The 27,728-nt window shown below is 36.8% G+C and overlaps 1 protein-coding gene across 10 annotated transcripts in view; it reads right to left on the bottom strand.

Annotated features, from left to right (window-relative positions):
• The window catches only part of DTNA (dystrobrevin alpha), a 492,078-nt gene that overhangs the window by 83,724 nt on the left and 380,626 nt on the right, over positions 1-27,728 (bottom strand). For 7 of the 10 annotated variants that reach the window (XM_069099883.1, XM_069099884.1, XM_069099886.1 and 4 more), the window contains 5 exons: positions 25,831-25,985; positions 23,003-23,108; positions 17,402-17,568; positions 13,178-13,302; positions 5,743-5,826 (listed from right to left, as the gene is read on the bottom strand). In XM_069099883.1, the coding sequence (XP_068955984.1) occupies positions 5,743-5,826; positions 13,178-13,302; positions 17,402-17,568; positions 23,003-23,108; positions 25,831-25,985 (637 nt within the window). Of the gene's footprint in view, positions 1-1,046; positions 3,071-3,887; positions 3,978-4,053; positions 4,342-5,742; positions 5,827-13,177; positions 13,303-17,401; positions 17,569-23,002; positions 23,109-25,830; positions 25,986-27,728 lie in introns of those variants that run through there. The other 3 variants (XM_069099891.1, XM_069099890.1, XM_069099889.1) reach the window with 3 other exon arrangements.

The raw sequence follows: 27,728 nt of genomic DNA, 5'->3' as shown, positions 1-27,728 counted from the left end.
CTCCCCTTCTACTTTTTCTGTCTTTAGTCCTTTGGATTTTAAATTAAAAAATGCCTGCCACAAACAAATCATGTATTAAATACTGTTAGAGTTAACACTGGGAAACCAGGTCAAATTAATTCAGCCTAACACCAATGGTATCTTGTCCCTATAGTAGGCTAGAAATGCAAAATTTACTTGTGTGGCTGTTCAAAAGGCTAAGTTTACCATTTTCTACTGCATAACAGCAGAATCTACTGAATTATTATTATTATTAGTTATATTACCAAGAAATAATTTATCTGTGTATATGAAAGTTCTTTTTGTCATTTAGTTGTTTTTCAGTCATGTCTGATTCTTCAAGACCCTATTTGGGGTTTTCTTGGCAAAGATACTAGAGTGATTTACCATTTTCTTCTTCAGCTCATTTGACAGATGAGGAAATGGAGGCAAATGAAGTGACTTGGCCAGAGTTACACAACTAGTAAGTATCTGAGGCCATATTTGAATTCAGGAAGAGGAGTCTTTCTGACTCCAGGTCCAACACTCTGTGCACTATGGCGCCACTTAGCTGCCCCTTTACATGAAAGTTCTAGATTACAACTAAAGCATCTGAAGCTAAGAAATGGATGTTAGCTATGCAAGGAAGATAGGGGACTTGTGGTTTTAATTATGTGTTAATATTTTAATACAGGCAATAGCTGGAGTTAAATATGATTTCTCTCCATTTTAAGTCAAAATTCTAACATATTCACCTTGCTCTGGTGCATCTTACAATATAATTGACCTGCAACGATTGTATTAACTCACATAATTCATACTATATGCTGAAGACAGTGTGTAAAGTAAATATAATAGTGGAAAAATTTTAAGTTGATTTTAGATGTTGACTCAAAATTATATCAATTTTTTGGAAAGAAAAGCACAATCATGGGGCAGCCAGGTGGCGCAGTGAGTAAGAGCACTGGCCCCAGAGTCGGGATGACCTGGGATCGAATCTGGGCTCAGATACTTAGCACCACACCCAGAAATAACTGGCCATGTAACCTTGAGCAAGTTACTTAACCCCAATTGCTTTACAAAAAAAATCATAATCTTTAAACTTGAAGAAATTATTCAGGAGGAAAAAGTCTAGTTTTAGGGGGGAAAGCTCGAATTTATAGGCCCTCACATGAAATATAGGTTGCTTGAGATTTTAATGGGATGGTTGTCATTCAGTCATTTTTCAGTAGTGTCTGACTTTTCATGACTCCATTTGGGGTTTTTTTTTTTGGCAAAGATACTGGAGTGGTCTGCCATTTCCTTCTCCGGCTCATTTTACAGATGAGGAAACTGAGGCAAAAAGGATTAAATCATATAGCTAGTGTCTGAGACCAGATCAGAACTCAGGAAAATGAGTCTTCCTAACTTCAGGCCTAGTTCTTCATCCACTGTACCATCTAGCTGTCCCTTAAAGAAATGGACAGTTACCAGTTTAACACAGTCAAGACAGAGGACCCAAGTTATGATGAGGGATAATTCTAATGTAAAATGAAAATACTTAGAGAACTGAATAGTTTTCTCAATAGGCTACTTCAGATTTAGAGAAGTCCTTGCAGGTAAATGATGTGAAGTCTTCACTTTTCTTGTTTGTACCATAATGACAGATGCACTGTTGTTGAAATAAAAATGTGTGGCTCACTAACTGGGTTCTGGAGGCACCAGAGAAGAGTCTTTAGTATGTTAATCACATTCAAGTTCTGTGAATCATAAGACATTTGCTATTTAGTTGGAAGAGTGATGAGGCCTGACTTCCCAGTGAGTAAATGCAAAAGTGACCTCTTGCTTAGTGACAAGCATGATAAAGAAACACAAATAGAGCCTGTAAGTGAAGCATTCCACACTGGAGGCAAAACAACTCGGCATCACATCTGGCCAGTGCAGAAAGCTGAAAACAACTGAAGATGCTTCAATTCCAAAGAATAGGAAGGTGAATAGGAATTGGCTTCATCCCCTGCCAACACCATGCCATTCACATCAGCACAAAAAGGGCAAGATAATTCAATAAGAAGGTGGTGTGACATGAAGAAAGATGCTCTGAGGTGCTTATTGCAAAGGGGTGTGTGGGGGGCACTGTGAAACGGGCTTAGCCACAAGACAACTGCTAAAGTGATGATAATGATTAGTATCTTAGTGTCTAGGGCACTGAACTTGGAGCCAGTAAGACCTGGGCTCAAATCCTGCTTTAAACACTTATTACGTGACCCTGTGCCTCAGTTTCCTGATCTTTAAGATGAAGACATTTGGACTTAAAGGCTTCTAAGGCCTTTTCAGTTATAAATCTATGATTCTTTGATCCTATAATAATATGCTACCTTTTATACTGAAAGGACTCCCTATCCACAGAGAATATATTGAGGCAAGACTGATAGCTTTCTGTTGATTTATATTCATTCTTGCAGAATCTATCTAATCTATTGCAGAATCATGATCCTATGAAATGTCATGCATTTGAAAAAGATCTGGCTACAGTTTGGGTCCAATGGCTCTGGAAAAGAGTGAAGCCAAATGTCTCAGGGAGGATCAAACCCAAAGACTAGGGCTCCATTAATATCATCTCCTAACTTACTTTTTTTTTCCCCTTTAACTAGAGCAAACACACAAAAAGTCAAGAGTGAGTAAGACTTTGAAATCACTTCCTGTCCTTTAGGTATGGATAAATTGTCAAAACATGGTTTGAAAAAGAGTGTGAGGGACTAGTGATGGTGATAAGAACTTCTAAATCTGTATAAGGGGAATTGTCAGGAAACTGGAAAAATTGAAATATTCGAGTGCTTTTTGAAGATCAAACTGTAACTGCAAAGAGTTTCTAGCAAGAAATGCTCAGGTGAAGACTTCAATTTTTCATTCTCTCCGCTTTATTTTCAATGCTAGTTGTTAAAGAAATAAAATTGATAAAGAGTTGTTTGAAGAGATAAAGGTAACTCTGAAAACTCCAGGTAAAGGCAATGGATGCAGAGGAAAAGAATATCTGTCAAATTGAGTTATCTTCTGAATGTCCTTTGTAAACTCACTGCTCAGAGTTTTCTTGAATTATTTGGTTGAGTATCATCTAGAAGAATCAAAGAGTGGGAGGAAGAAAGCCCCAAAGATAGTCACAACAATATCATTAAAACCAAATGCATTTCAGAAGCCTGAATGCATGCAAAAGGTGTCAGATACTTGTGTCCATATTCTCCATGATGAATGATGAAGATAGGATAATGGGGAAATAGACTGAGCCATCTTCAAGTTAATAACTGAAATCATACCATGATCAACATTATATATATCTTGGTATAGAAGTGGGCATGATGACACTGTTTCAGCCTTGCCCGGTCTCTGCAGGAACCTCAGTAAAGAAAAAGACTTGGCATGTTGCTTCCTCTCCTCAAAGGGGCATAGCAGCTTCAATCCCCAGCTCTTTTCTTTCCCAACAAAGAAAGGCTCAGGCTACTTGAAGCCATTTGTTGCTTACAAATGAACATTCATAGCACCTCTCCCACTAAGGATGTCTTAGAAATCACCATCTGGGTCTACCAGGAGGTCTTGTTGGTCATATCAGGCAAGCTGTATAAAACTAGAGGCTTGATACCAAAAAGGGAATCTAGAGTATCTCCTGGCATTGGAGAGGAAAATTCACCTGGTACACATCAGTACAAAGGTGTGAAATCCTATGAAATAATTGTGTTAAAGGAGGAAAGAAGGGGTCAAGTGTTCTGAAAGTTCAGGACTGGTTGGATGTTTAACAGAATTTCATTAAAACCACAGAAGTCCTCTATCCCCACTGAGGCATCCTTCCAAAGCATTTTTAGTAACTGAGTAGAAGAACTAATGATAGTTTAGCTAGTGTACTACGGCAGGTAGGGGTTTAGTGCACACATACTGACCGTGAGTTGTTGTGAAGCTGATTTACATACAGCTTAATGAGAGAATGTTCATCAGCCACAGGACTGGCTGCTCTCACACCCTCAAGTAACCTGAATGATTCAAACAATGAGACCTCATTAAAACTGTCCATTGACACAGCCCAGCCCCAGTCAGAGCAGAGAGACGTTCAGCGGACAAAGTTTTATTAGACAGGACCCTTGGCAACAGACACCAGAGGCAAACCAAGGCTGCCAGGGGATGTGGTGTGATCATTTAAAACAACTCTGGGGTTCTAAGGAAACATTCCAAAGAACCTGAAAAAGGAAACAAATTAAAACAATTGCCACCATTTTGAATTACTGGGCACCGGGCACCCTGGAGGAACCAGAGCAGCTCAGAGTATCCTAGGAATATTTTAGGGTGGAGGAAGTCATGTTATCCATCTAGACGCATCCACCATAAGCACCGTCCAAGCTGAAATGATATAAAATGACCTGAAATAAGGATGGAGTCAGTCTCTGGTTGAGCATTTGCAGAATGCACTGCTTCCTAGAGAAAGTATAGCAAAGGTCAAATGAAAACCCTAATATAGTTCTGAACATTAACCGGAATCTTCCCAGACAATGAAAAACAAGTTTCTGCATTGTCCTCTGACTGGGTCTGACAATCTATAACTTCATTATTGAAGAAGCAATTGAAATGGCTGATGGTTCTTGGGTAATAGTCAAGTGAAATATGTTTTTTCTTTGTTGAATAAACTAGTATAATTCCTGTACCAATCCTATGTTATAGTTCTTCATTTTTATCACTGAAACACATGCCATATTCTTTTTACTCCTTTAATTACAAGCATAAAGAGTATCTTTATCTCCGGCCACTCCTGATGTATGTATGAGGACAGGAATGGATCAGCAAGAAGAATAGTAGCAAGTACTATGTTTCTTTGTCTTCAAGCCCTCATTAGTAAATACTGGAACACTAGATTAAAGTCAACAGCCCAGAAACAAGCTTAGCTCTTAGTGAAAGGGTTTGTGATTGTTTTGTGGAATATATGATGATTGTAACTTTTTTTTTTAGTTATTTGAGATTGTGTGGGCAATTCCTTACTTCTATTTTCTTTATCTTTGCTTTTGCTTTCCTATTAGACCGTGTTCTTTGTACTTAAAACAACAAATTTTCATACCATAACTTGGTCTATTTAATATGTTTGTTGACAAAATAGCATAGGGTTCCTCCTCACATCTCTAATGTGTAGGTAACTCAGAGGTATTAATTATTCCTGCCATTAGATCATGAGGAAATTAATACATGAAAGATGAAACAAACTTCCCCACATTTTTCTTGTTTTTACACATTAAACTGCCATGGAAACTAAACCTTTCAGCTACTGATTCAACCCCTCGCTCTGAATACGGTAACATTTGCCAAGAAGGATGTTTTTGCTGGCTATGCTTTCAGTGATGAGACTTTTTTGAACCATGCACAACAAATCAAAGTATCTCCAAAAGCCAGGGCAATTCTTTGGCTTGTATGAACTTCTTGAACTTCAGGTTAGATGTCAGAAGGTGCAATTTAGCTGGGGTTTTCACTTTACATTCTCTCTGATAGAAGTATTATATTAGAAGTGGGATTTGAACAAATCTACTTCCTTACTGTGGGTAGAATGTAAATTTAGGTCTCTAGAAATAAAATTAATTCAATGATTGAACTACCTTCCTTAAGTGTATAATGAATGAAATTAAGACCAGTTACATTTCCAAATTAGCTTTCAACCAGTATTTACACTAAATGGTTCAAAGGAGAACATTTTCCCCACCAGGGACCCAAGACTCATTTACCAAGGAGGTGACATTTTATAACAGCATTTGAACTTACCTTCTGGTTATGAAAGGACTTCCTGAGGAGGGAACAGAGTGGGAGAAGAGTGTATCATTCATGCTGGTTACAGGTCTGGGAGGCCTACAATAAAGAAAAGTCTTAATAAAATAATTACCCCCTTTCACCTCTTCCACTAAAAAAAGGATCATGAATCTCTCCTGCCCACGATAAACTGACTGTATGCAGAGTTTGATTTTCCAATTGACTGCCATAGTCCTTTTCTGTGAAAAAGGTTAATATTCTCCTAAGAATGCAAAAGCCCAAATTAGACCCTGGGAGAAAAATGAAAGAAACCCTTCATCAATATGCACACTATTCTCACTTTTGCCTCTTAGAACTACGTCTACTGCATTCCTCTCACTTCTCCCAGTGGAGGATACAGAGCTATCTATGATCATGGCTACTGAAAAAAGGGAGAGGGTTTTTGCTAACTTGTAGATGGTTATAATCTTTCTCTACTTGGAAGGAGAAGCATGAACTAAGAGAACTGAGCAAACTTTGCTAATTACTCCTGCCCAGGCCCGAAAGCAGGCAATGTCTTGTTATGGAAAGAACACTGGAATTTGGAACCAAATGATTGAATCCCATCTCCACTACTTATTGCCTGGGTGACCTTGGGCAAGTCACTCAGTTTTCTCATCTGAAAAATGAGAGGTTTGAACTAGATGACGTTTTGGTTCTATCTGTTATTCTATGAACTTAGACTTTGGGCTTTATTCTCACCTTAGTTCCCCAGGTCATGATGACAGCCCTCTTCCATTAACTGTTCTTCCACTCTTGAGTACCCACCCTTTTCCTCATCTTGTCATACTAGAGTTTGAGGCATCCTTAAAACTAAAGACTTCTCCCAAATGAGTAATCAATCCACAAGGGTTTATTAAGCACCTGTTATGTGCCAATCACTGTAGTAGGTGCTTGGGATACACTGACAAAAATGAAACAGTTCCTACCCTCAAGGGGCTTACATTCTGTCACTCAGAGATGGGTTCTAATAATGATGGGAGACAATGGAGTCCAATGTTTTTTAAAGGACATTTCTGGGACAGTTCTGTGATTTCATCTCTGTAGGCAATTGTCTTGCAACTTACAGTCTTGGAAAATTGTCTGGGGCAGTGAGAAATTAAGTGATTTTTCCAGTATAAGTCAAAGGTGAGACTTGAACCTAAGGCTGGGTTTTCTATACAGCATAACATACTGCCTCTCAAAGACTTACTGGGCACTAAATATTAATCAAGAGGGTTCACACCTTGTTTTTGTCCCACCTGACTAACACTTCATTGAATGTTGTTTTATATCCCTTTCATCTCTGTTCTAATCAAAAGCTGATGTCCAGGGACTCAATTAAGAGCAAATTCTACTTATTACTATTTTTTTGGTTTCACTTTGTATTGAATATCAGATAATCCTTGGTTATAGCTGAATTAGGTAATGCATTTCCTTGTATGGAGAGGCAAGAGGGCCAAGACACCACTGTATGATAGACTAACCATTGTTTCACTAAAATTCCAGACTTGAACTTTACAGTACAGAATACTCTGCTATAATTTGCCAGTCACTGAAGGTACCAATAAAGATACATTTAATGAGTGTGGTAGAAAGTGAACTCTATAATGAGGCTCCTAATTTTTAAGTTAGGTAAGCATTATTACTGGCTATGTTTTCTGGTCTTTCTGTGATAAGAGTTTCCCCAGAGGCATGAGGCTGGCCTTGTTTATCATAATGAAGGAACGTGGATGCAAACAATAGTCTGCAGGGTTTGCAGGTTTGAGAAAAATATGTATATACACATATAAAATGTATGTATGTGTGTGTGTATACACACTATCAACATAAATGCAACTAAATGCGACTTTTTCCTAACATTTGATGCAAAATTCAATCTAAACAGCTTGAGAGTCTTAAGGATTTTGAGAGGAGATGGTATAGTAGAAAGTCTTTAGGGTCAGAAGATCTGGTTTTGAATCTCAACTTTGGTTTTAACAACATGTTCGGGGTGGCTAGGTGGCGCAGTGAATAGAGCACTGGCCCTGGAGTCAGGAGGACCTGAATTCAAATTTGGCCTCAGACACTTAACACAAATACTAGCTGTGTGACTTTGGGCAAGTCACTTAACCCCAGTTGCTCTCCAAAAAGCAAAAACAAACAAACAGAAAAAATATGTATGAACTTGGGCAAGTTGCTTAACGTTTCCTCATCTGTTCACTGTTTGCTGTCCTTCATTCTTGAAGAGGATCAAAATGACATCTCTATGTTAGAGTCAAGTTACAATGTGTCCAACTGTGACTGATCAGACTAATGTGATCTTGGAATGCTCTACGAGAGGCCAGGCACCAATGTTCCATGTGAACATTTGGGGCGGATTCTCTAAATTTGCACGTCCTGTCTTTCTTTTGAGCTTCTTCAATTCTGTGGCAGCTCCAGAGAAGCACTTGTTCAACTCTGACCTTGGCAAGAATGAGGAGACTGGACCATGTGACTAAGGTAGTCCTTTTAGCTCTGAATCCAATGAAAATGATCCTTTACTTCATTTGCTTGAAGATAATTTAAAGTTGTGAAATTTATCTTTATGCTCTGTTTTGTGACGCACTGTCAAAAGTAAGCGACACTGGCTAGTCATGTTAAAAATAAACCAAGTTCAAACTTGGGATCTACCCTGGGGATACAGGATCTCTAAACTAGAAGGAGATAATCAGTATTCACTTCTACTTCCATATTCTGGTTTGTATTAAATTTATGCTTTATTAACTCCTAGCAGACTGTGAGCTCCCTGAGGAGAGAACCTGTGTCTCCCCTTTAGCATCCAGGACAGTCCTTTACATTTAGGAGGCAACCAATAAAGGCTGTTGAGCTGAATTATGAAAATTTCCACTGTGGACTGTCAAATGCCAAGTTCAAAATGAGATAATGGAATCAAAGAAATGCTTTCATCCTTTGTAGCCTCCTCAAAGAATGAAATAAAAAAAAAACTCTGAATTTGGGAGAAAAGCATCACTAGGAAAAATGAAAATGTATCAATTCATATACTTCTCTATTTGGTACGGTTCACCCTCCTTAATAATCTTGTATGTAACTGCCCTGTTTTTATCTTGTGTGCATATATACATACATATATACATGCATACACATGCATATATACACGTGTGTGTGTTTACACATATAAACACTTTCTGCCCAAAGGAATGTAAACTCTTTGAAAGCAGGGATTGTTTCATTTTTGTCTTCGTACGCCCAGCACCTGGCACATTGCCTGACAGGGTAGAAAATAAAAGCTTATTAATCAACTGATTAATTGCCCAAATAATTGCCCTTTGTTTTTCACTGGGTAACAATTTAAAGTAGAATTCTAATGACTTCTTCCTTTGTCTAGAAGTAAGAATAAGCTAATCACAGGTTTCAAAGTAGGATGACTGGCCACAGTATCAAATAGTATTCATACTTTTGGGGGTAGGGGATGGGAGGAGGATCTAGTCCAAACTAGATATTTCATACAGGAGGGAACTGAGAAAAGTTAAATAATTTGATTAAAATCACGTGGCCAGTAAGTGTTGGGGGACCTGGCTAGACACCCTGCCTTCCCTGCATGACACCACATTGCCTTTCAAAGTAATATAGTCCTTTCTTGATAACTAAAAGATAAACTATTCTACTGATTAAGGTACAGTGAGGATTTTAAACTAATCTCATGATGCCCAGAGAACCAATGTCAAAAGATGGGATCAACCACCTGAAGTCTGTGCTAACATCCTGCAATGATTTATTTATGGATGTGGAAATTATAGGTTAGGACTCCTACAAAGTCAATATTTCACTTCATAATTACATGTTTCATAGCCATTTATATTTAAAATTGCAAGCTTTTTCAAAAAACGTATACACTATTCTAACAAAATACTTACCAAGTGTCTCTTTGGCAGCAAAAATAAAGTAGAATAGAGAACATTAATTATGGTGACATTTAAGAACAATATAGCATCTAGGCAAAAATCATAATCCCTTTGTTGTTTGGCTCCTGGAGACTATTTAAATATTGGTAAGTGAGGGTAGATAAGTGGTAAGTGGGTAGATCATTAAATAAATGCCCTCTGTTTGAAAAGAGGAGGAAGAAGGAAGAAAAAAGAGAGTGATTTTTTTCTATGTGATTTGATTCTGTCACTTGTTCCCTTGAAAAAAATAACAATAATTCTCTCATTTAAAATAATGTTTTCTGTTTAAATATTTTTATATCATGCTCTGAAGATATGGTTTCTTTACTTGGATCTAATATGCAGTTATAAAAATTTCAGATTGCTACGGAGCTACAGTGTCACATTCGCTTATCAAAATTCACATAAAAAAGTTGGCACTAAGATTTTTAGGAAGTTATAAAAGTCTATCCAACCAATTTACTAAATATTGATCAAACCTGAGGTACATCCCTAGATGAAATTTATGTCTGTCTCTCCCGGTGGTTTTGTATTTTTAAAGATATGATAATGGATCTAGAAGAAGACTAGTACCAAATTCCAATTCATACATCATCATTGGGATGAAAAGGCAAAGGGAATGGACGATGTCTAAAAGCGATTTCTAAGTTTCCAGCTATCATAACATCCTGAATGTTATAAGATAGATCAGTGATAGATTTGAGTGCCTTTAGAAATGTATGTAATCAGTGAGATAGATGAGATAAATACCATGTATTTGCCTATATATTATATAAATAATTGAGAATTGTATTCCTGTATTTATTTTCTCCTAAAAAAAAGTACTTCTGTAATAAATATAAATACTGACTAGTTCTACGCATATGTTCAACTAAGAGATTAAACAGGTTAATAATTCATTCCAGGAGATGGCTATTATATGTCTATGATCATTTGATACAGTTAAAAAGATATATTTTAAAAATAGAAAGTCATGCATAAAGAACAACAAAAAAATCAAGATGGCTTATGTGGTCAATGTTATAGTATTTGGGGGAAGAAATATACAGAAGTGTAAAAAAGAAAAAAGCATTCTATATTGATACAAACTGAAAAACCCTGTAAACCTTTAAAGTAATCATTAAATTACTGCATCAATGGAAATATTTCTCATGATGTTGCTTAATTTGTATTATTTTAAAATAAACAAAAGAAAAAATACTGCAAAATGTAATATCAGTGGATGTCTATAGTTTTCTCACTCAATATGGGTAACTAATATAGCTGGCCATGTTTTCCCTGTGATTTAATAGATGTTTTATTATGAATCACAAACAATATTCTGTACTCTCACATGGACTCACTAGGAGGATAGTTTATACTGGGAAATAGATAATGTCTTCCTCATAGCTACTCACTTCAAGTTATTTGGGGGATGTGGCAGTAATTCAGGTCTAATGCAAAGCGGATAGAGCAAGAATTTTCTTATTCATTTCCTATCAATCTTCATTGTGCCTAGCAGAACTGAATGAGGTACTGGACTACTGAAATATGTTAACTTCTACAGGAGAGACGCATGTCTTTTAAAGGAGCTAATGTCTGTAGAATTCAGAAGGAGAGCTCAGTTAGCACCAGGCAACTTCCATTACATTTTTGGTCATTCTCTAGCAGTTTACTGCTTTTCATTAATTAGACTGTTTGGATGAGGAAAGTGTAGGTTTTTTTTTAATAACCATGGGGCTTCTGGGAGTTTAGAGTTGAGAATCAGCATGCATGAGGTGGTTTTCCCCAAGCAGAGGGAAAACTACTCAATATGGGCTTATAATTAGCACTTGGGGATGATCTACAAATTTATAATAAGACAAAGCAAAGATAACCATGTTCTATAGCACAGGATTTTAAGGATATTAAATGAGTCAGCTTCTCAGATGCCTAATTCTTACCAGCAGCTAAATAAGAACCAGTATGTTAATAATAGAGACTACTGACTGATCTCTTATTGAATACAGTTATCTCTCAACTCTTAGCAGAAAGCAAAGTATTCACAACCAGGATACTGCACTAGGCATCTGTGAGCTGTTTCAGACAGGTGATCAGAGCAAATAAGAAAACTGCTTTGGAAAAAAAGGTATTTTTGTTTGTTCATTTTTTAAGAGAGCTTACAACATCATCTTTTTGACTGGCTGCCAAAGTAATTTTCATTGGTTTGTATATTTGTCAATTGTTAATGTAGCTAGCTAGGTGGTTCAGTGGATAAAGTGCTGGGCTTGGAGTCAGAAAGACTTATGTTCTTGAGTTCAAATGTGGCCTCAGATACTTACAGATATGACCCTGGGCAAGTCACTTAACTCTATTTGCCTTAGTTTCTTTATCTGTAAAATGAGCTGGGGAAGGAAATGGAAAACCACTCTAGTACCTCTGCTAAACCCCAAATGGGGTTATAAAAAAGTTGGACATGATTGGAAAAATGTAGCTAGATTTGGACAGTAATTCTGTAGCCCAGTTTTTGAGTTTGCGCATGAAAATATCATGAATCATTTGACACTACTCAGCTCTGAAATGAAAGGGTATTTTAGGGACAGTGAATTACCAATTATAAGGCTTTCAGAGAAGGATGTAATCTTATTTAACAAGGCAAGGCAGCTGCACCAGGGTAAAAGGTTTCACGGACATGGGGGAGGATTTTAATGTAGGAAATAGTAAGCCCCTGTGGCAGAAATATAGTCATCTACTTGTGCTTGGGCACAAGGCAGAAAGCATGAAGATTCTCAGCTGACCTTCATGATGTCCTCTCCTGGGTTCAGCTATATAGCCAGGGGTATAAAACTTTCAGATTTGATGAACAGTTTAGAGTTGATTATTTTTAGAGTGAGGAGTTCCTGGTGTGGAAACTCCCTCCACTGATATAGTCTCTCAGGTTAATTTATACAGTAGCTGTGGAGAGTTGCCTGGGGACACTGAAAAGTTAAATGATTTACCCAGGGTCACATAGTATATGTCAGAGTCAGTACAGATTCAGGTATTCCTGAATCCATTATGCAACATCACTACATTTAACTTCTGGCTAATGAGAGAAATGAAAGGAAGGTTGGGGGGAAGAATAGATAGCTCATTTTCTAAGCTTGTAGCATCTAGGAGGTTAACATACTTAATACCAAAAAACAAACAAATGAATCCATTTTCTCATTATTAGCTGATGTAAATTCTACTAGTATTTACATGTTAAAATTTCAAATGGTATAATTTCCTCAATATTAGAAGTCTCATCTAACTTGTCAATTTCTGGAAGTCCTCTATACTTAAGATGGTTGAACCAGCTTCTTAGAAATATTGATTGCTTGGTCAAGGGAAAAGAGAATGTTCTCTTTGCTGTGGCATTTTTAAAATGGCCTTTCTTTTAAAATTTTAGACTTGAAATCTGGACTCTGGTAAATGCATATATACTTCCCTTAGAACCAATGTAAGTACATGACATGATGACCAAGAACTCAAGAAAACAGTCAGATGCCCCATGGCCTGCATGTACTTACACGATGTGAGCCAGGTTTAGTGGTTTTTCAGGCTGATCAGGAAACATAGGGTGCAAAGGTTCACGGCTGGAAGCACAACTCAGAGACTTGCTTAGCGCATTTGTTAACTTCTTAGCAGGTGACTTCTAGGAGGGACAAGCAAGATACATGTAATGTAGAAAGGCAAGATGAATAAATTTGATATCACACATGAAATATCCCTCCAAGGCAATCCACTAGTGGTTGTGTGTGTGTGGGGGAAGGGATGAGGATGGGTATGTGAGATGGACTAGGCCTGGTATTAGGAATCTCCAATGAGCGGGCTTCCTCTACCAATGCAGACTGATCCTCCTTCTGTACTTTAGAGTCTTAAGAGGTTACCTGGGGTCACTGAGAAGTTAAATGTCTTGTCCAGGACCACACAGTCAGTATAGACAGATGCAGAACTTGACTCTGAAACCAGTTCTCAGTCCACTACACCAGTAACCAATAATCTATCAATATGCAATCAGAAACCCTTAACTTGAATTAGCCTTTTTGGCAAGAAACCATTTACTACTATATCTCTTGTTTTCTTTCATACATTCACACCTAAATTGAAAATTTTACTATAAGAACCTAGCCTTCTTTCATCATTTAATATATCCATTTGTATGTCAAACCTTTCTCCTTCTCCTACTCTCCCTCTTCCTCCTCCTCCTCCTTTTCGTCCTCCTCTTCTTCCTCCTTCCTCCTGTTCCTCCTCTCGCACCTCCTCTTCTTCCTCTTTACCTTCCTCTTCTCCCCTTCCGATTCCACTCCTCCTCCTTCTTCCTCTGCTCCCACACCTCCTTCTCCTCCTTTGCTTCTTCCTTCTTTTCCTCCTGCTCTTCCTTCTCTCTCTCCTCCTCTTTTTCTTCTTCCTCCACCTCCTCTTCCATCTCCTCCATTATAACCCTTTACCAACCAGGCTACACTAGTCATCCGAGAACAATAATAAAGGTGCTCTACTTAATTAGAGACAAAAGGAGTAAAGGAAGAAATGACTAGATGTTATCGAATACTTCCTGAAACATGAAATTGAAAAAGTCTATATCAATTAGGACGCTAGAATTTTAACTGTATCATAAAGAAAAACTGACCAAATTCCTGTGATGTATAACTTGGATCACATTATTCCTATGATCAAAACTCTTCTATTGCTCTCTATTATGTAGCAAATAAAGCCCCTAATCATTAGCCCAGAATTCAGTTGCCTAAAATCTCCCTTTCTTGCCCTTTCACATCCTACTTGCCCGTTTTAGCTTGTTTCAGCCCAATGTAACTATTATTGCTTCCTGTTCTTCTCTCACCCTTTCTTGCCTCTGGTCATGCCTCTTTGATTGAACTATATATCGTTCTCTTCTTCTTCTGTTCCCTCATCATCTGCTTCTTTTCCATCATTCAAGCTCAGTTCAGGTGGATATTCCTTCATAAATCTTCTGATCTTTCCAAATGGAAGTAATTTCACACACCTTGGAAATCTCTTAGCATTTCAAACATCTCATCCACACACAACTTGATTTTGTAAAAAATTCATTTTGTACCATCTCTTTTTGTAAGCTTCTTTCTCATTCATGTTTGCCAACCACACAGTTCTTAGTTTAATGACTTATAGACCTTGCTTAATAAATAGCTATTAAAAAAAACTACTACAAAGAGTTTCCTAGGATGTCTTCTCATGGTCCTGTTACCCTTTCCTCCTCATCACTGCCCCTTCCATCATCCAAAAAGTTTAAAAAATGTTCTTTAAATCCCAGAGGCCATTGAGTCTAATTTTCTTTTTGGGTAGTCTAATTGTATTTTCTAAAGACAGTGCCATACAATGTGACTTTATAGAACAAAACATTTCAGAAAAATAAAGACTATTCATGGGACTTAAACTTTTTTTTTCCAAAGTCAGTTTTAAATGGCAGAAAAAATGGGAATATAATTATCGAACAGGAAATTTACAAATAAATATTTTCCCAATGCAAAAAAACCTCTAGATATTGAATATAAAAATATGAAAAATGACTATTTATTAAAAACAGATGACATGCTCAGATATAAACTCTCTTCTTCCACATATCTGCCTATTAAAACTCATTTCCTTTAAGGCTGCCTCTTTTGTGAAACTTTCTTGGATCCCCTAGGAGAAAGTGATCTCTTTCTCCTAAAATTTTCTTATAGTAATTTTTGTTACTCCTTCCTTTGCCCTTATATTCTACCATAGATCACATTTATCTAGGCATATATTATATCCCTCTGCTCTCCCTCAACAGATTTAAGCTCCTTGAGGGTAGAGACTTGTACCTCTTTCTATGTTTGATTCTTCCTTGGGAGCCTTGCATATAGTATGCTTTTAAAAACTTCCCAGAGCATTTTGATTTGTACCTTTCTGAAGAACTTATACATTACTGGATTATCTGTGTTATCTGTGTATGTATCTTATGGGAATAAGACAGTAAGCTAAGAGAAGGTAAACTCAGTAAGGGCAAGGACTTTTTTTCTCAGAGTTTTGCTGATTGATGTTGTTCAGTCATCTCCAACTCTTTAAGACTCAGTGGACCATATCAAGCCAATATTGTTCATGGGGTTTTCTTAGAAAGGATACTGAAGTGGTTTGCCATTTCCTTCTCCACTTGATTGAGGAAAACATAAGTTGAGTGACTTGCCTAAGGCCACAAAACTAGTGAGTGTCTGAGGCTGGATTTGAACTCAGGTCTTCCTGACTCCAGACCCAAAGCCCTATCTACTGAACCACCTAGCTGCCTGATAGTAGCTACTTAAAAAAATATTTGGTAAATTTTTTATTTTATTTTATTGCTTTTTTGGAGGGGGGGATTGTAGGGCAATTGGGGTTAAGTGACTTGCCCAAGGTCATACAGCTAGTTTTTTGTGTTGTGTCTGAGGCCAGATTTGAACTCAGTTCCTCCTGACTCCAGGGCTGGTGCTCTATTCACTGCACCACCTAACCACCCCAGTATTGGGTAAATTTAATTTGAATGGAAACTCTTCCCTCCCACAGATTCTGAAAAACAACTACATTAAGAATTTGGGTAGAGTCTGCTCATTATTTTTGTGGTACCCCAAAACCAACTCAAAAACACTGAGAGGATGACACAGTTGATCCACTACCCGGAAAATCTCTAAAACGTAAACTCGGGAGCTGCTTAGTGGTAAAAAATGAGGGATTAAACATTCCCTTGCCTCCTTTTCCCTCCAACAAGTCAGCACATTGTATAATTTAGGCCTCATATTCTGAATAAGTTTCTAATGGGTTTTCTTCTTTAGGATCCATTAATTTATCTCTGGGTCATCATAATCTGAACTTGTTTGTTTAGCTTTGGAGGGCCTTGGTTGCAAGTGGCATCAGGAATGATGTGGCTGGAGGAGTTGATAAGACTGCCTTTCTAAAAAAAAAAAAACCAAAATGATCCATAGAGCAATGCTGTGATGGAAGATGGAAGATGGAGACAACTGAGAAGCCTCATTATATCTGCTTTTTGAATGTAACTGTTGGAAATGATAAGGCAGAGCAGCAGACAGCAACTTGTTGGAGTGAGAAACAAAGAGAGTGCCATTTTTCTCCTGGACTCACCGCCACCTGCTTCCTATGACAAGCATGTCAGCCAGGCAGCTAGCTATTCATGTAGAACTTTGTTTCTCAGCATTTTGGCTAAACTGGTTTACTTGACTCCACTAAAATATTAGTTACTCATACATACAGAATAAAAACTCTGAAAAATAAAGGGATTAAAATGAATGCTTCCATTCAACCCAGATACCCACACACTGCTTTTCTTCATGTTACAATTAATATATAAGAAAAATATAGAAAAGAAGAAAAAAGAAACTAACAATCACTTTACCAAGTCTAGTAGAAATCGAAAACACAAACAAACTTAAATACCCTCAATGTCCCATGAAAATAAAATTCTTCTCCGAGTGTCTCCTGCTGTTCTGTTGGCATCCAACACAGCACAAAAATGATGGAAATTCACATCTAGACTGCAAGGAGCAAAACTGTTCAAACTTTCTATTTCCCATCTCTCAGAAACCCACAGCAGTTGTCAGGAAAGGATCTCTACTTACCCCCAGAGAGAAGGAGGAAGCACACCAAATTTTACCCCCCGAAGCAAAAAGTAAGACTGACCCCCAATGCTAACACCATTCTTGATGCTCCCCCTCATTCTGGGAAGACTCAAACATTCAACAGTAAGCGATGCCTGAGCTTTGCCTTACCCATGACGTGTACTCTTTCATTTGGTGCTGGTTACTATGGGAACCACTGGCATGTCCCCTCCAGAAGCAGTCCTGACAGAGCTGGTAATTGTGACACTGTTGGCATCGATAACGAAATCCCATCATGCTCTCACTGTGGCAATAGGAACACTCAACAGGGTGGAACACTGAGGGGGAGATGAATTAAAATAAAAAGAAAATAAAAATGAATAATGTTAAAGACAAAACTACTAAAAGCCACTGAATTCTTCCACTATCAGCCCTAATTTTTAGCATTCTGTTTGACATTCAGCTCTAGTTGAAAATAACATCAGACAGATTTCAGAAACTTGAGGTACCCCTTTCAAATAGGGCAGGAGAGAAACAGGTGGTGGTATTCTTTTTCTGAAAACAAACAAAAAAACCTCTGGAATGCAAATTCCTCTCCTCTTCCATGTCACACCACAGGAATATCAATGACCTAAGCTAATTTGCCCAAAGACTGCTTTCTGTCTCTAAGAGGTTTACACAGTTCTTTCAAAATCTCAGAAACACAATTAATAGAAACAACTGAACTCTTCGAGAATGCAGGAAATAGCAAACAGTGAAGAACTTGCACGTAAGGAGAGGGACAAAGATTAGGGAGAAAAGAGAAAAGTAAAGAGATAAATGAGAGATAGATGTAATGGAGTAAAAAAGGAAAGAGCTAGAGGAAATAGAGTAGTAAAGAGGAAGAAAGAAATGAAAGAAAGAAGGAAGAAAGGAAAGGAGGGATGGAAAGGGAAAGGAAGGGATGGGAAGAAAGGAAGAAGAAAAGGAAAGAAGAGGAAAGGGATGGAGGGAGGAAGGAAGGGAAAGAAAGAAAAAGAGATTTTAAGTCCTGACTAGTACAATGTACTGTGCTAAATTCTGGGTATATAAATAGAAAAGCAAGACAGTTTTTGCTCTTAAGGAGTTCACATTGTAAGAGGGAGACAACACATAGAAAGCTTCAAATGCAAGTTAGATGGAAAGGTTTTGTGCCTTTCCTTAGGGTGCACTGACAAAACACATGAAAAATGCATCTTATTTAATGACAATTATACTGATAAAATGTTTCTGGTGTACAACCAATTGCTGGTTCTACAGACCCTGATGGCAAGAAGAAAAAGAGAGAATAAGAGCAGACATGGATTCTTTTTCTAAAATTGAAGCTGTCATCTATGTCTATTGAGAATCGTGATTTTTGGATAGTATAGTCAATAGTCATGTGGATTTTTCCTTTCCAGCCATAGCTGGGTGGACTCCATGGAAATACTTAAAGTCTTTGCAAACGAGCTGAACTGAATGAAATCAAGAAATGTATCTTGCTTTGGCAACAGGAAATGTTCATTTCAAATTAGGTGGGGTTAGGTGATGGTATTTGGGATCAATAATTAATTTAAAATCATTAAATACTCTCATTTCATGAGAATATGTTGAATTGCCAAAAGAAAAAATGTAGAAAGCATTTGAGGAAATTATTTTCTAATAGAGTGGTCAGGAAAAGAAGCACAAATTATAAAGTACAAATGACATAACAGCTATTTCCCAATAGATATATGATTAAAGGATTTGAACATTCTTTGAACAAATAATTCTCAAAAGAACTGCGAAGTATTTACAATCACATGAAATAATGATTCATATTCCTAATAATAAGAGAAAGGCAAATCAAAACAACTCTGAAGTTTCACCACACATCTGAAAAGTGACAAAAATAACAAAAAATTGGCAATAGTGTTGGATGGGTTGTGGAAATGCATTGTTGGTGGAGCTGTGAAATGGCACAACCATTTTGGAAAGCAATCTGGAATTATGCAAACAAAGTGACTAAAATGTCTATACCCTTTGAACCAGAGGCTTCATTACTGCTATTATATCCCAAGAAAGCCATCGATAAGAAGAAAGTCCTCATATACACCAAAATATTTATTGCAGCACTTTTTGTTACAGCTAAGAATTGGAAACAAAGTAGATGCCATCCATTGGAGGATGGTATCACAAATTGTGGTACATGAATGTAACAGAATACTACTGTGCTGTAAGAAATGATGTATGTAATGACTATAGAGAAACTTGGAAAGGTCTACATGAACTAAAGGAGAATTAAGTAAGCAGAGTCAAGAAAAAATATATACCATAATTACAGCAGTGTAAATGGAAAGAACAACAACATTGAAGAAGTCAAAAGTGAATGTAAGAAAATGATAATGATCAAGTAGGACTCAAATGAAGAAACATGAGAGAACACCCCCAACCCACCCCTTTGGGGAGGTGGGAGGCCCAATGTGTTAGACACTACACATGTTTTCAGATGTTTCAATGTATTGATCAGTTGTAATGATTTTCTTTCCTCTCTAAAAAATATTCTTTGTTATGTGGGATGTCTCTCTATGAGGGGAAGGGAATACTTTGGATAACTCTGATGATGTAAGAAACAGAACACATCAATAAAACTTATTTTAAAAAGTACCAAAAATGCAAATAACAAAACCCAGTAAAGATTTAAAGCAACCACTCTGGTATCCTCCAAGAATATTCAACTCTGTGTTTTGTAAGGAGTCAGGAACTCCAGATCTAGAAAATATTAGCTTATAGATAATAACTTTTAATATAATATATTGGCATTTGATGCCCAGCAAGGAACAGACAAAGAGAACAAGTATATATGGAGGGAATACCTATAAAGAATTTAAAGGTAAGTTTTTTTTTAACCTTACCAGTCTAAGTATTTCTACTGCCTTTAGAGAAGCCTTTATCTGTTACAAAAGCCTGATGTATTCATTAAATATGTTTTCAGAAGTCTGGATTTTCCAACTCCAATCTCTTTCAGAAAGCAGTCTTTATCAAAAGGCAATCTATAAATGTTGGAGCTATAAATGTATTGCAGCTAGTTACAGGAAATGTTTAATAATTAAATGTCAGCATTTTATGTAAATCACAAATCAATACCAAATAAGAAGTGATAAAGTTATTATTTTCCAAAAAGGTAAGGAAAATTACTTTTCTTCTTAATGGAAAATGAACAATTTAGAGGGTTAATGCTTATGTGCACACATACCATATAAGGACTTCTACTTTTTTGCTTCTCCAGGTATAAAGAGGTAGGAAAAAATGTTTGATGTCAAATTGCCTTAAGCCTTTAAACTTACTCAATCCATGCACATAATTTGAGAATGTGATGACTAAAAGCAACAGTTCAGGGTGAGTTAGTTCCACCTGAGCAAAGAAAGCAGGGAAAAGCCATTCCTTTAATAGTTTTATAAGTAATTGTGGTGAATAGATCCACTTGTCTAGGGGTGGAGAACCTGAAGCCTTGAAGTCACATGTGGCCCTCTAGGTCTTCAAATGCAGTCCTTTGACTGAATCCAAACTTCCCAGAACAAATCCCCTTCATAAAAGGATTTGTTCTGTAAAACTTGGACTTGGTCAAAAGGTCGCACCCAAGGACCTAGAGGGTCACATGTGGCCTTGAGGTCGCAGATTCCCCACCCCTGGATAATTGTTAAATTTTCAGAATAAGCATTTATACCAAAGTATTGTTTTGTTGATTGTATATAGACCTAAAGAAGGGATAGTGAAAATGTTAATAATGCAGATTAAACTTTAAAAGTGTGTCAAGCACTTTCACAGAGTCTGTTCTTAAACAGATTTACCAGCATATCTCTGCTTGTGACTGTCTAGGAAACTCTGTGGGCAGATGAGGAAAGCTTTCTGAAAGGGCTTTTGATGCAAAAGCTTACCCAAACCATGCACATGACGTGGGAATGTTACTACTACTAATAAATTGTTTAGTGTGAACTATTTTTACTTAAGCCTATAAAATATTAAGAACAGTTAAAGATTAGTGAGTGATAGATTTAATTACAACTAGAAATTTATATTTCTTTAAATTTGCTTTAAATGTTCATTCCTAAATATGATTATTGTATTAGTAGCTAATGTTGATGCTTAGCTGTTTAAATAAGGCATTTTATTTTTTATAGGGAAAGCATAATTGAGTGCAAAAGCATGCTAATGGTTTCCTTTCAATTAATCTCACCCGGGGGTGGCCAAGTTATTTGAGACATAAAGCCATAACCAAACCATGACCATCCATCTAGTGACCACTTACCTTAAGTATGGGTCAAACATTGAGGAAGAAACAAATAGCTTCACGAGTGCTAGCCTTGCAAATTACATCTCCAAATAACAACACATGTTGTGACCTCAATCTATGATCCCACAATTTTGTCATAATCACTGTGTACCACAATTACATGATATCTAACTGATTAAGGAAGCATAATTAATTAATGTATTTGGCCTTTTTTTTTCATTTTAACTGGTTACCTTCATTCTTCAGGGAGAATGATAATAATGAATGTTATCTTTCACAGGTCAATATATAACATTTTGGACAATGAGTGGGGCACAGAATTGTCTAAAGGACATCAAGCTAAGTAATATTTAAGAAATGGTGCAGCACTTTCAATGATCAAAAGCCCTTCTTTTTAACAGCAATATTTTCTCAGAAATTCTATATGGATGTGAATTATGGAACATGAGAATTTCTTGAAAGTGTAATGAATCCTAAAGGACAATGGAAAGATGCATGCTGGGTATGAATAATTTGGGGCATATTACCAATAATGGCTTTCATGTAAGAAGCATTTTAAGAGATACAATTAAGGGCAAGTATTTGGGATTGGTAAAACAATAAGATTCCAGATCATAGGCTCAAATACTGCATGAGATATATTCATAAGATATTAAAAGAGTAAAGCCACCAGAATGTTGGGTAGATTCTTTATGGAGAATTATTAGAAATTTGGCTTATTCTAGTTTTCAAGTAGTTATTTTCTTATAAATATCCAAATTAACAGAAAGGACATATGAAGAAAGACACTATTTGCATCTAGAGAAAGAATTGAAAAAGAGAAGTATATATAGCTATTTGTGCCTAATGGTAGCCATCCCTGGGGTGTGTGGTAGGGGATGAAAGAAAAAGAAAGAAATTTACATGATAATTTTGTTGTATACTCGAAAGGAATAGCAAGTTGTGCACAGTAAATTTGCAGTTTCATGTGCAATCATCTTTTTGTTGTACTATGTTATGGAAAAGCTTGTTTTATTCCATAAATTAAAAATAAAATTTAATAATGAAAAAAAGAAAGGTATGGACAAAAATTGTGGGGAAGGAACAGCGGTAGTATCCTCACCAATGACGTCACAAATCCATCAAAAATAACACTAAAAATTTACATTGCTTTAAGGCTTGTAAAACACTTTCCTCATATTATAGCTATGAGATAAACGCAATATAATTAATGACATGAAAACATGTCAAGACCAAAAACCAACAAAGATCTCCAAAGAAAAAAACAGGGATGACCTCTAAATATCAGTTTCCTATCCATAGTCACAATGCACATAGTCAATTCAAAATAATTGGACAAACACTTATTAAATGTCCACTATACGCAAGATGCTGTGCTAGATATTAGAGATATAAAGACAAAAAGCAGTTCCAGCCCTCAAGGTATGTACATTCTATTGAAGGAAACATAGACTTTATAGTCTTATCTGTGTAAACTAAACTGGCCTGGTAGTCAGTCTTACCATTTTCTACATTTGCCAATCGATGAAGAAGTGGTAACCAGACCAGACACTGAGGTGGGGGATCAGACATGAGTGTATCCAAGAAAGCATTCAAAGTGACTTTTTTCTGTATCAGAAAAAAACAAAGTTAAGAATGAGAGAAAACCTTCTTAATATACTTGTTATGTCAACTTTAGTTTGACTTAAAATTTAAAAATGTAAAAAAAGTACCGATCAACAAACACTTATTAATCACTTACTATGTGCCTTTGGCCTCCGCTAACTACCAGAAATAGGAAGAAAAAATGAAAACTGATCATGCTAATAAGGATCTCAGAGTCTAATGGAGGAGACAAAAAGGCCCATTTCCAAATTAGATGTTTAAGTGTCTACCCTGCTTAAATCTATAGGTCAAATCTAGTGCATCCTCATAATTGGATAAATCAGTCACAATGACATTGTTTATACAGGAAAATGTGTTTCAAGTTCCAAACATTAAAATTCTTAACAAACTTTTTTGATAACTTCTTTATAAAGTGCCAAATCCCAGTTACTATAATTATCATCACAGAATCTAATAATTCAAGGACCAAATTATAATATCTAATATGAATCAAAAGGACACATTACTGATTTTTATGGATGGTTTTAAAATAAACCAAAGACACAGAGGAAACATGATTCAGAATTTGAACATAAAACTACAATGAGAAATGCTATTCACAGAGGAGATACTGAAAAATACTAAACCAGGGTAGATTTGGGAACAGAACTGCTTTACAGTTACTGCATCCCATTTACTTTTTACTTCCATCAAATAAATGTGTCTTGTCTTTCTCTTTCTATTTCTTTATAAGTCTTCCTGGTATCTATCTACTTGTGTACAGTGGTATACAAAACTACAAATAACACTGATTTAAGGCTTTATAGACACAAGCTCATTTAATACTGCAACCCTCTGGGCGGTGGTGGAGGATAAATTGTATAAAAATATTATTCTCTATTTAAAAATAATTTAATGGAAGCTCTGAGAGGTTGTTACTTTCCCAAGGCTCTATGGAGTGTTATTGCCAGGACCCGATCTTGACCCTCATTCTAGATACAGCATCCATAGTGTAAAAGAATCAAAGGACCATGGAATGGGACCTGGAAGGGACCGTGGAGGCCATTTATTCCAACACCATAATTTTACAGAAAAGGAAACTGACTCACAGAGAAGCTAAGTAACTTGCCCTGAGTCACCTAGATAAGTCTGTGTCTGAGGTGGGATGAGATCCCAGATTTTCCTGGTTCCGACTCCAGCACTCTATCCAAAATGCCATGCTGCCTCCTAAAATGCTGAGCCACTCAGGTGTCTAATTTGTACTCTTCTGATCCACAGTAAGATAGATAAGCCTCAAGTCCAGAGCCCAGGTGGGTTGTGAGGCAATCTATCTCAAAGGCTGCAGAGCAGTCAGAACGGGCTGCTTCTCATCTGTCATGAACTGGACATCGACACAGAAACTGGTGAAACATCATTCATATACAACCAGCTTTGTAAGTAAGGATCTCATCTAGTGGGAATGTATACATAAAGCACTTCGCAAATCTTGAAGAGTTCTATCAGTGGGGTGGCTAGATGGTGCAGCGAATGGAGCACTGGCCCCAGAGTCAGAAGAACCTGAGTTCAAATCTGGCCTCAGACACTTACTAGCCGTGCGACCTCGGGCAAGTCACTTAACCGTAATTGCCCTGCCTTACCCCCTCCAAAAAAGAAAAAAAAAGAGTTCTATCAGTGCTAGCTATTATCATTATTTTCTATTGAAAGTTATTAAGCTTTTGTGTTTTTATTATTTTTTTTCCTTAGTGTAAGCAAAAATCTCCCAATATTTAGAGGTGTTCAAAAGTAGAATGGTCTGCATCAGAAAGCAGAGGTGTTCTAGCAAAGTTTAGATGAGGGGAAGTTACAGAAGAGATTCTAGTTAGTCAGGTAGTCAATAAGCATTTATTAAGCACCTACTATATTGCAGACATTATACTAAGTGCTCTTAAGGTATAGCTTGGGTTAGATGACCTTTGAGGTCCTTTCCAATTCTGATCACTGTCCCTACAAGAATGAAAAGGATCTCTCTCTCTGTCTCTCTGTGTCTCTGTCTCTGTCTCTCTGTCTCTGTCTCTCTCTCTGTTTCTGTCTGTCTGTCTGTCTGTCTGTCTGTCTGTCTCTCTCTCTCTCTGTCTCTCTCTTTCCCTCCTCTCTCTTTCTCTCTCCCCCCCCTCCTCCCCTTTTCCTTTCTCCCTTATCTGTCTTTTTTCTCTGTCTCTTTTTCCCAACCGTTCTTTCTCCAAACCTTATCATAAGCTGATCTGGACCCAGATTCTGAATCGAGTTGATTCTTTCATGTACTATTAATAGCCAACATTTATATAATGCTTTAAAGCAGAGACCTCTCTCTATATTCTTTCACTTGAGTTTCACAAGTCTGTGAGGTAGGTATGTCCGCTATTTCTATCATTCACATTTTACGGATGAGGAAACTGAGGCTTAGTGAGGTTATTTTTCCCCTAGTGATAAATCTAGTAAATATTAGAAGTGGGACATGAAGCCAGCATTGGGTTGATGCTGTCAGGCATTCTTTCCACTGCATCACACTACTCCTATCAAGAGGCCAGGAAGAAGATCGGAGCTTTACATGCAGGGATACTGGTTTTCACTGTTATTCTGGAGGCAGAGGGACACACCAGAAGCTTGTAGCAACACACCATAGATTAATCACATGATGGAAAAATTTTGAATGAGATCATGTGTTTTTTGGGTAGGGAGATAGCCCCCACCATATGACATGCTTTTCCTTTAATCACACTGTTCTTACCTGTTGGGAGAAACAGGATCGGGCAGACTGCTCTGTGTAACCAAATGAGGGACCTTCAAACACAGCAGTGGGAAGTTTGAGGACTTCCCGTAGGAATAGGTCATATCGCCCATAAACCATTACTCCATTGGAGTCAGAAATCATTGAGAAAATATCTAATGGAAATAAGAGAAAAGATACTTAATTTACATATAGAAAATCACTCTACTTAATTCAATCACATCTGATTAAAATAATATGCGATATGACCAAATAAAATATGCTTCAGAAAAGTAAGGAAAGATATCTGATTTTAATATTTAAGTATTCCTTTTCCTTGGCAACTTTTTCATTTAAAAGCTGGAAACTGAAACCTAACACAAGACAGTTCATTCAAATGAAATTAGATTAATTTGATAAATAGCAAGTTACACCACCTTTTTACCTTGGCATCATATAAATGTGAATACATGACATGGTTAATCTTATTTGAAGTATTTCACTGAAATTTGTGAATGAAATGAATTTTGAAGTGAATGGAAAAAAATTTCACTGAAAAATGTAATCTTTTACTATAAAAACACTTTTTCTGTGCTTTTAAGACACTTAGAAAAGCAAACAAAGGGCAGAGATGAGAGGGAGTTAAAGCAACTGATTAACATCTGAGAGAGGTGGCAAAAAGCTCTATGTTCCACATGTAAGAAGTCTATCTGGGTGTAGCTGGAGAGGGTTCTTTAGACCTATCTAATTAAGAGGAAAAATAGTATAGTAATTGGTCACTGAACTGGAATCAGGAGTTGTAGGTTTATTTTCAGCAATACCACTGGTTTTTATTGTAACCAGAGGCAACTGATTTAACTTTTGTATCTCAGCTTCTGCACCTGTGTACTTAATGAAGACAAATGAGATAATGTTGGACAGCTCTTCTGAGTTCAGTCAGCAAAATGTGCCTTGAAAATGAATGATTTGTTTTTTCTTCTAGTCCCTATATTATCACCATAGTCTATCGAAGCTCACCAGGAGAGGCTTGCTCTTGGGAGTGAATGACTGTACCACAGCCTTTGCACAATTAATACACCTAAATGACTGCTTATTAGGAGTAGAGCATTCTTACAAAGTGGAGTCTTTTGATAACACATCAAGTCATGAGAAGGACACTTGTTATATATGGTCTTTTAGTCTACACATCTGTTATGGGCGCACAATATCTGATCTATGTGACACTAAAATCTTTGTATGAAGGAGTTTCCAGAGTGGAATGTGGATGTTGTTGAAAATGGTTTAAAAAAGCTATTAGGTTAAAAAAGTGCTATTTAATCTATAAAACTGACCCTTTCACACCAATTTTTTATCATTAATATTTCTGTTATTTATCTACTCCCATCACTTATTACTCCCATATCACTTAGATGAGTCTGCCAGCGGCTCTAACATAGATGCCCATGAAATCCAATGGAAAAGTCTTGGTAATATCTATTAAACATCTCAGTGGAGTCCCAAATTGCTTTTGCTTATGCTACGTATCTTTCTTTTCTGATTTCTTTTCAGCTCTGGACTTCTGGGCTGATTTTTAGTTTTAAAACAGGGTTAGGTTTTTCTGGCTATAATCTTAAAAAACTTGGGCACTCTCAGTTAGACTAAATACAGAAAAGCACATCCATTCTGATCAATGCAATAAACCAACCATAATTCCAGAACACTGGTAGTCAAGCATGCTACCCATTTCCTGATAGAGAGGTTATGGTTTCAATATACAGAATGAAATGTACATTTTTGGACATTGATAAGGTAGGAATTTGTTTTGCTTGACTATGCATATTGCTTAAAAGGGTTATGTTTTTCTTTTTTAAATTAGGAAAGAGGGAAAATAAAGGAATGCTTGTTAATTAAAAATAAAATGAATTAAAAAAAACCTCAAA

Source organism: Petaurus breviceps, unplaced genomic scaffold (assembly GCF_028583685.1).
Source record: "Petaurus breviceps papuanus isolate PSGF00001 unplaced genomic scaffold, PetGlider_PUasm1.0 38, whole genome shotgun sequence".
NCBI lineage: Eukaryota > Metazoa > Chordata > Mammalia > Diprotodontia > Petauridae > Petaurus > Petaurus breviceps.
Note: the sequence above shows the minus strand (reverse complement) of the source record. Positions and strands in the feature narration are given on the sequence as shown.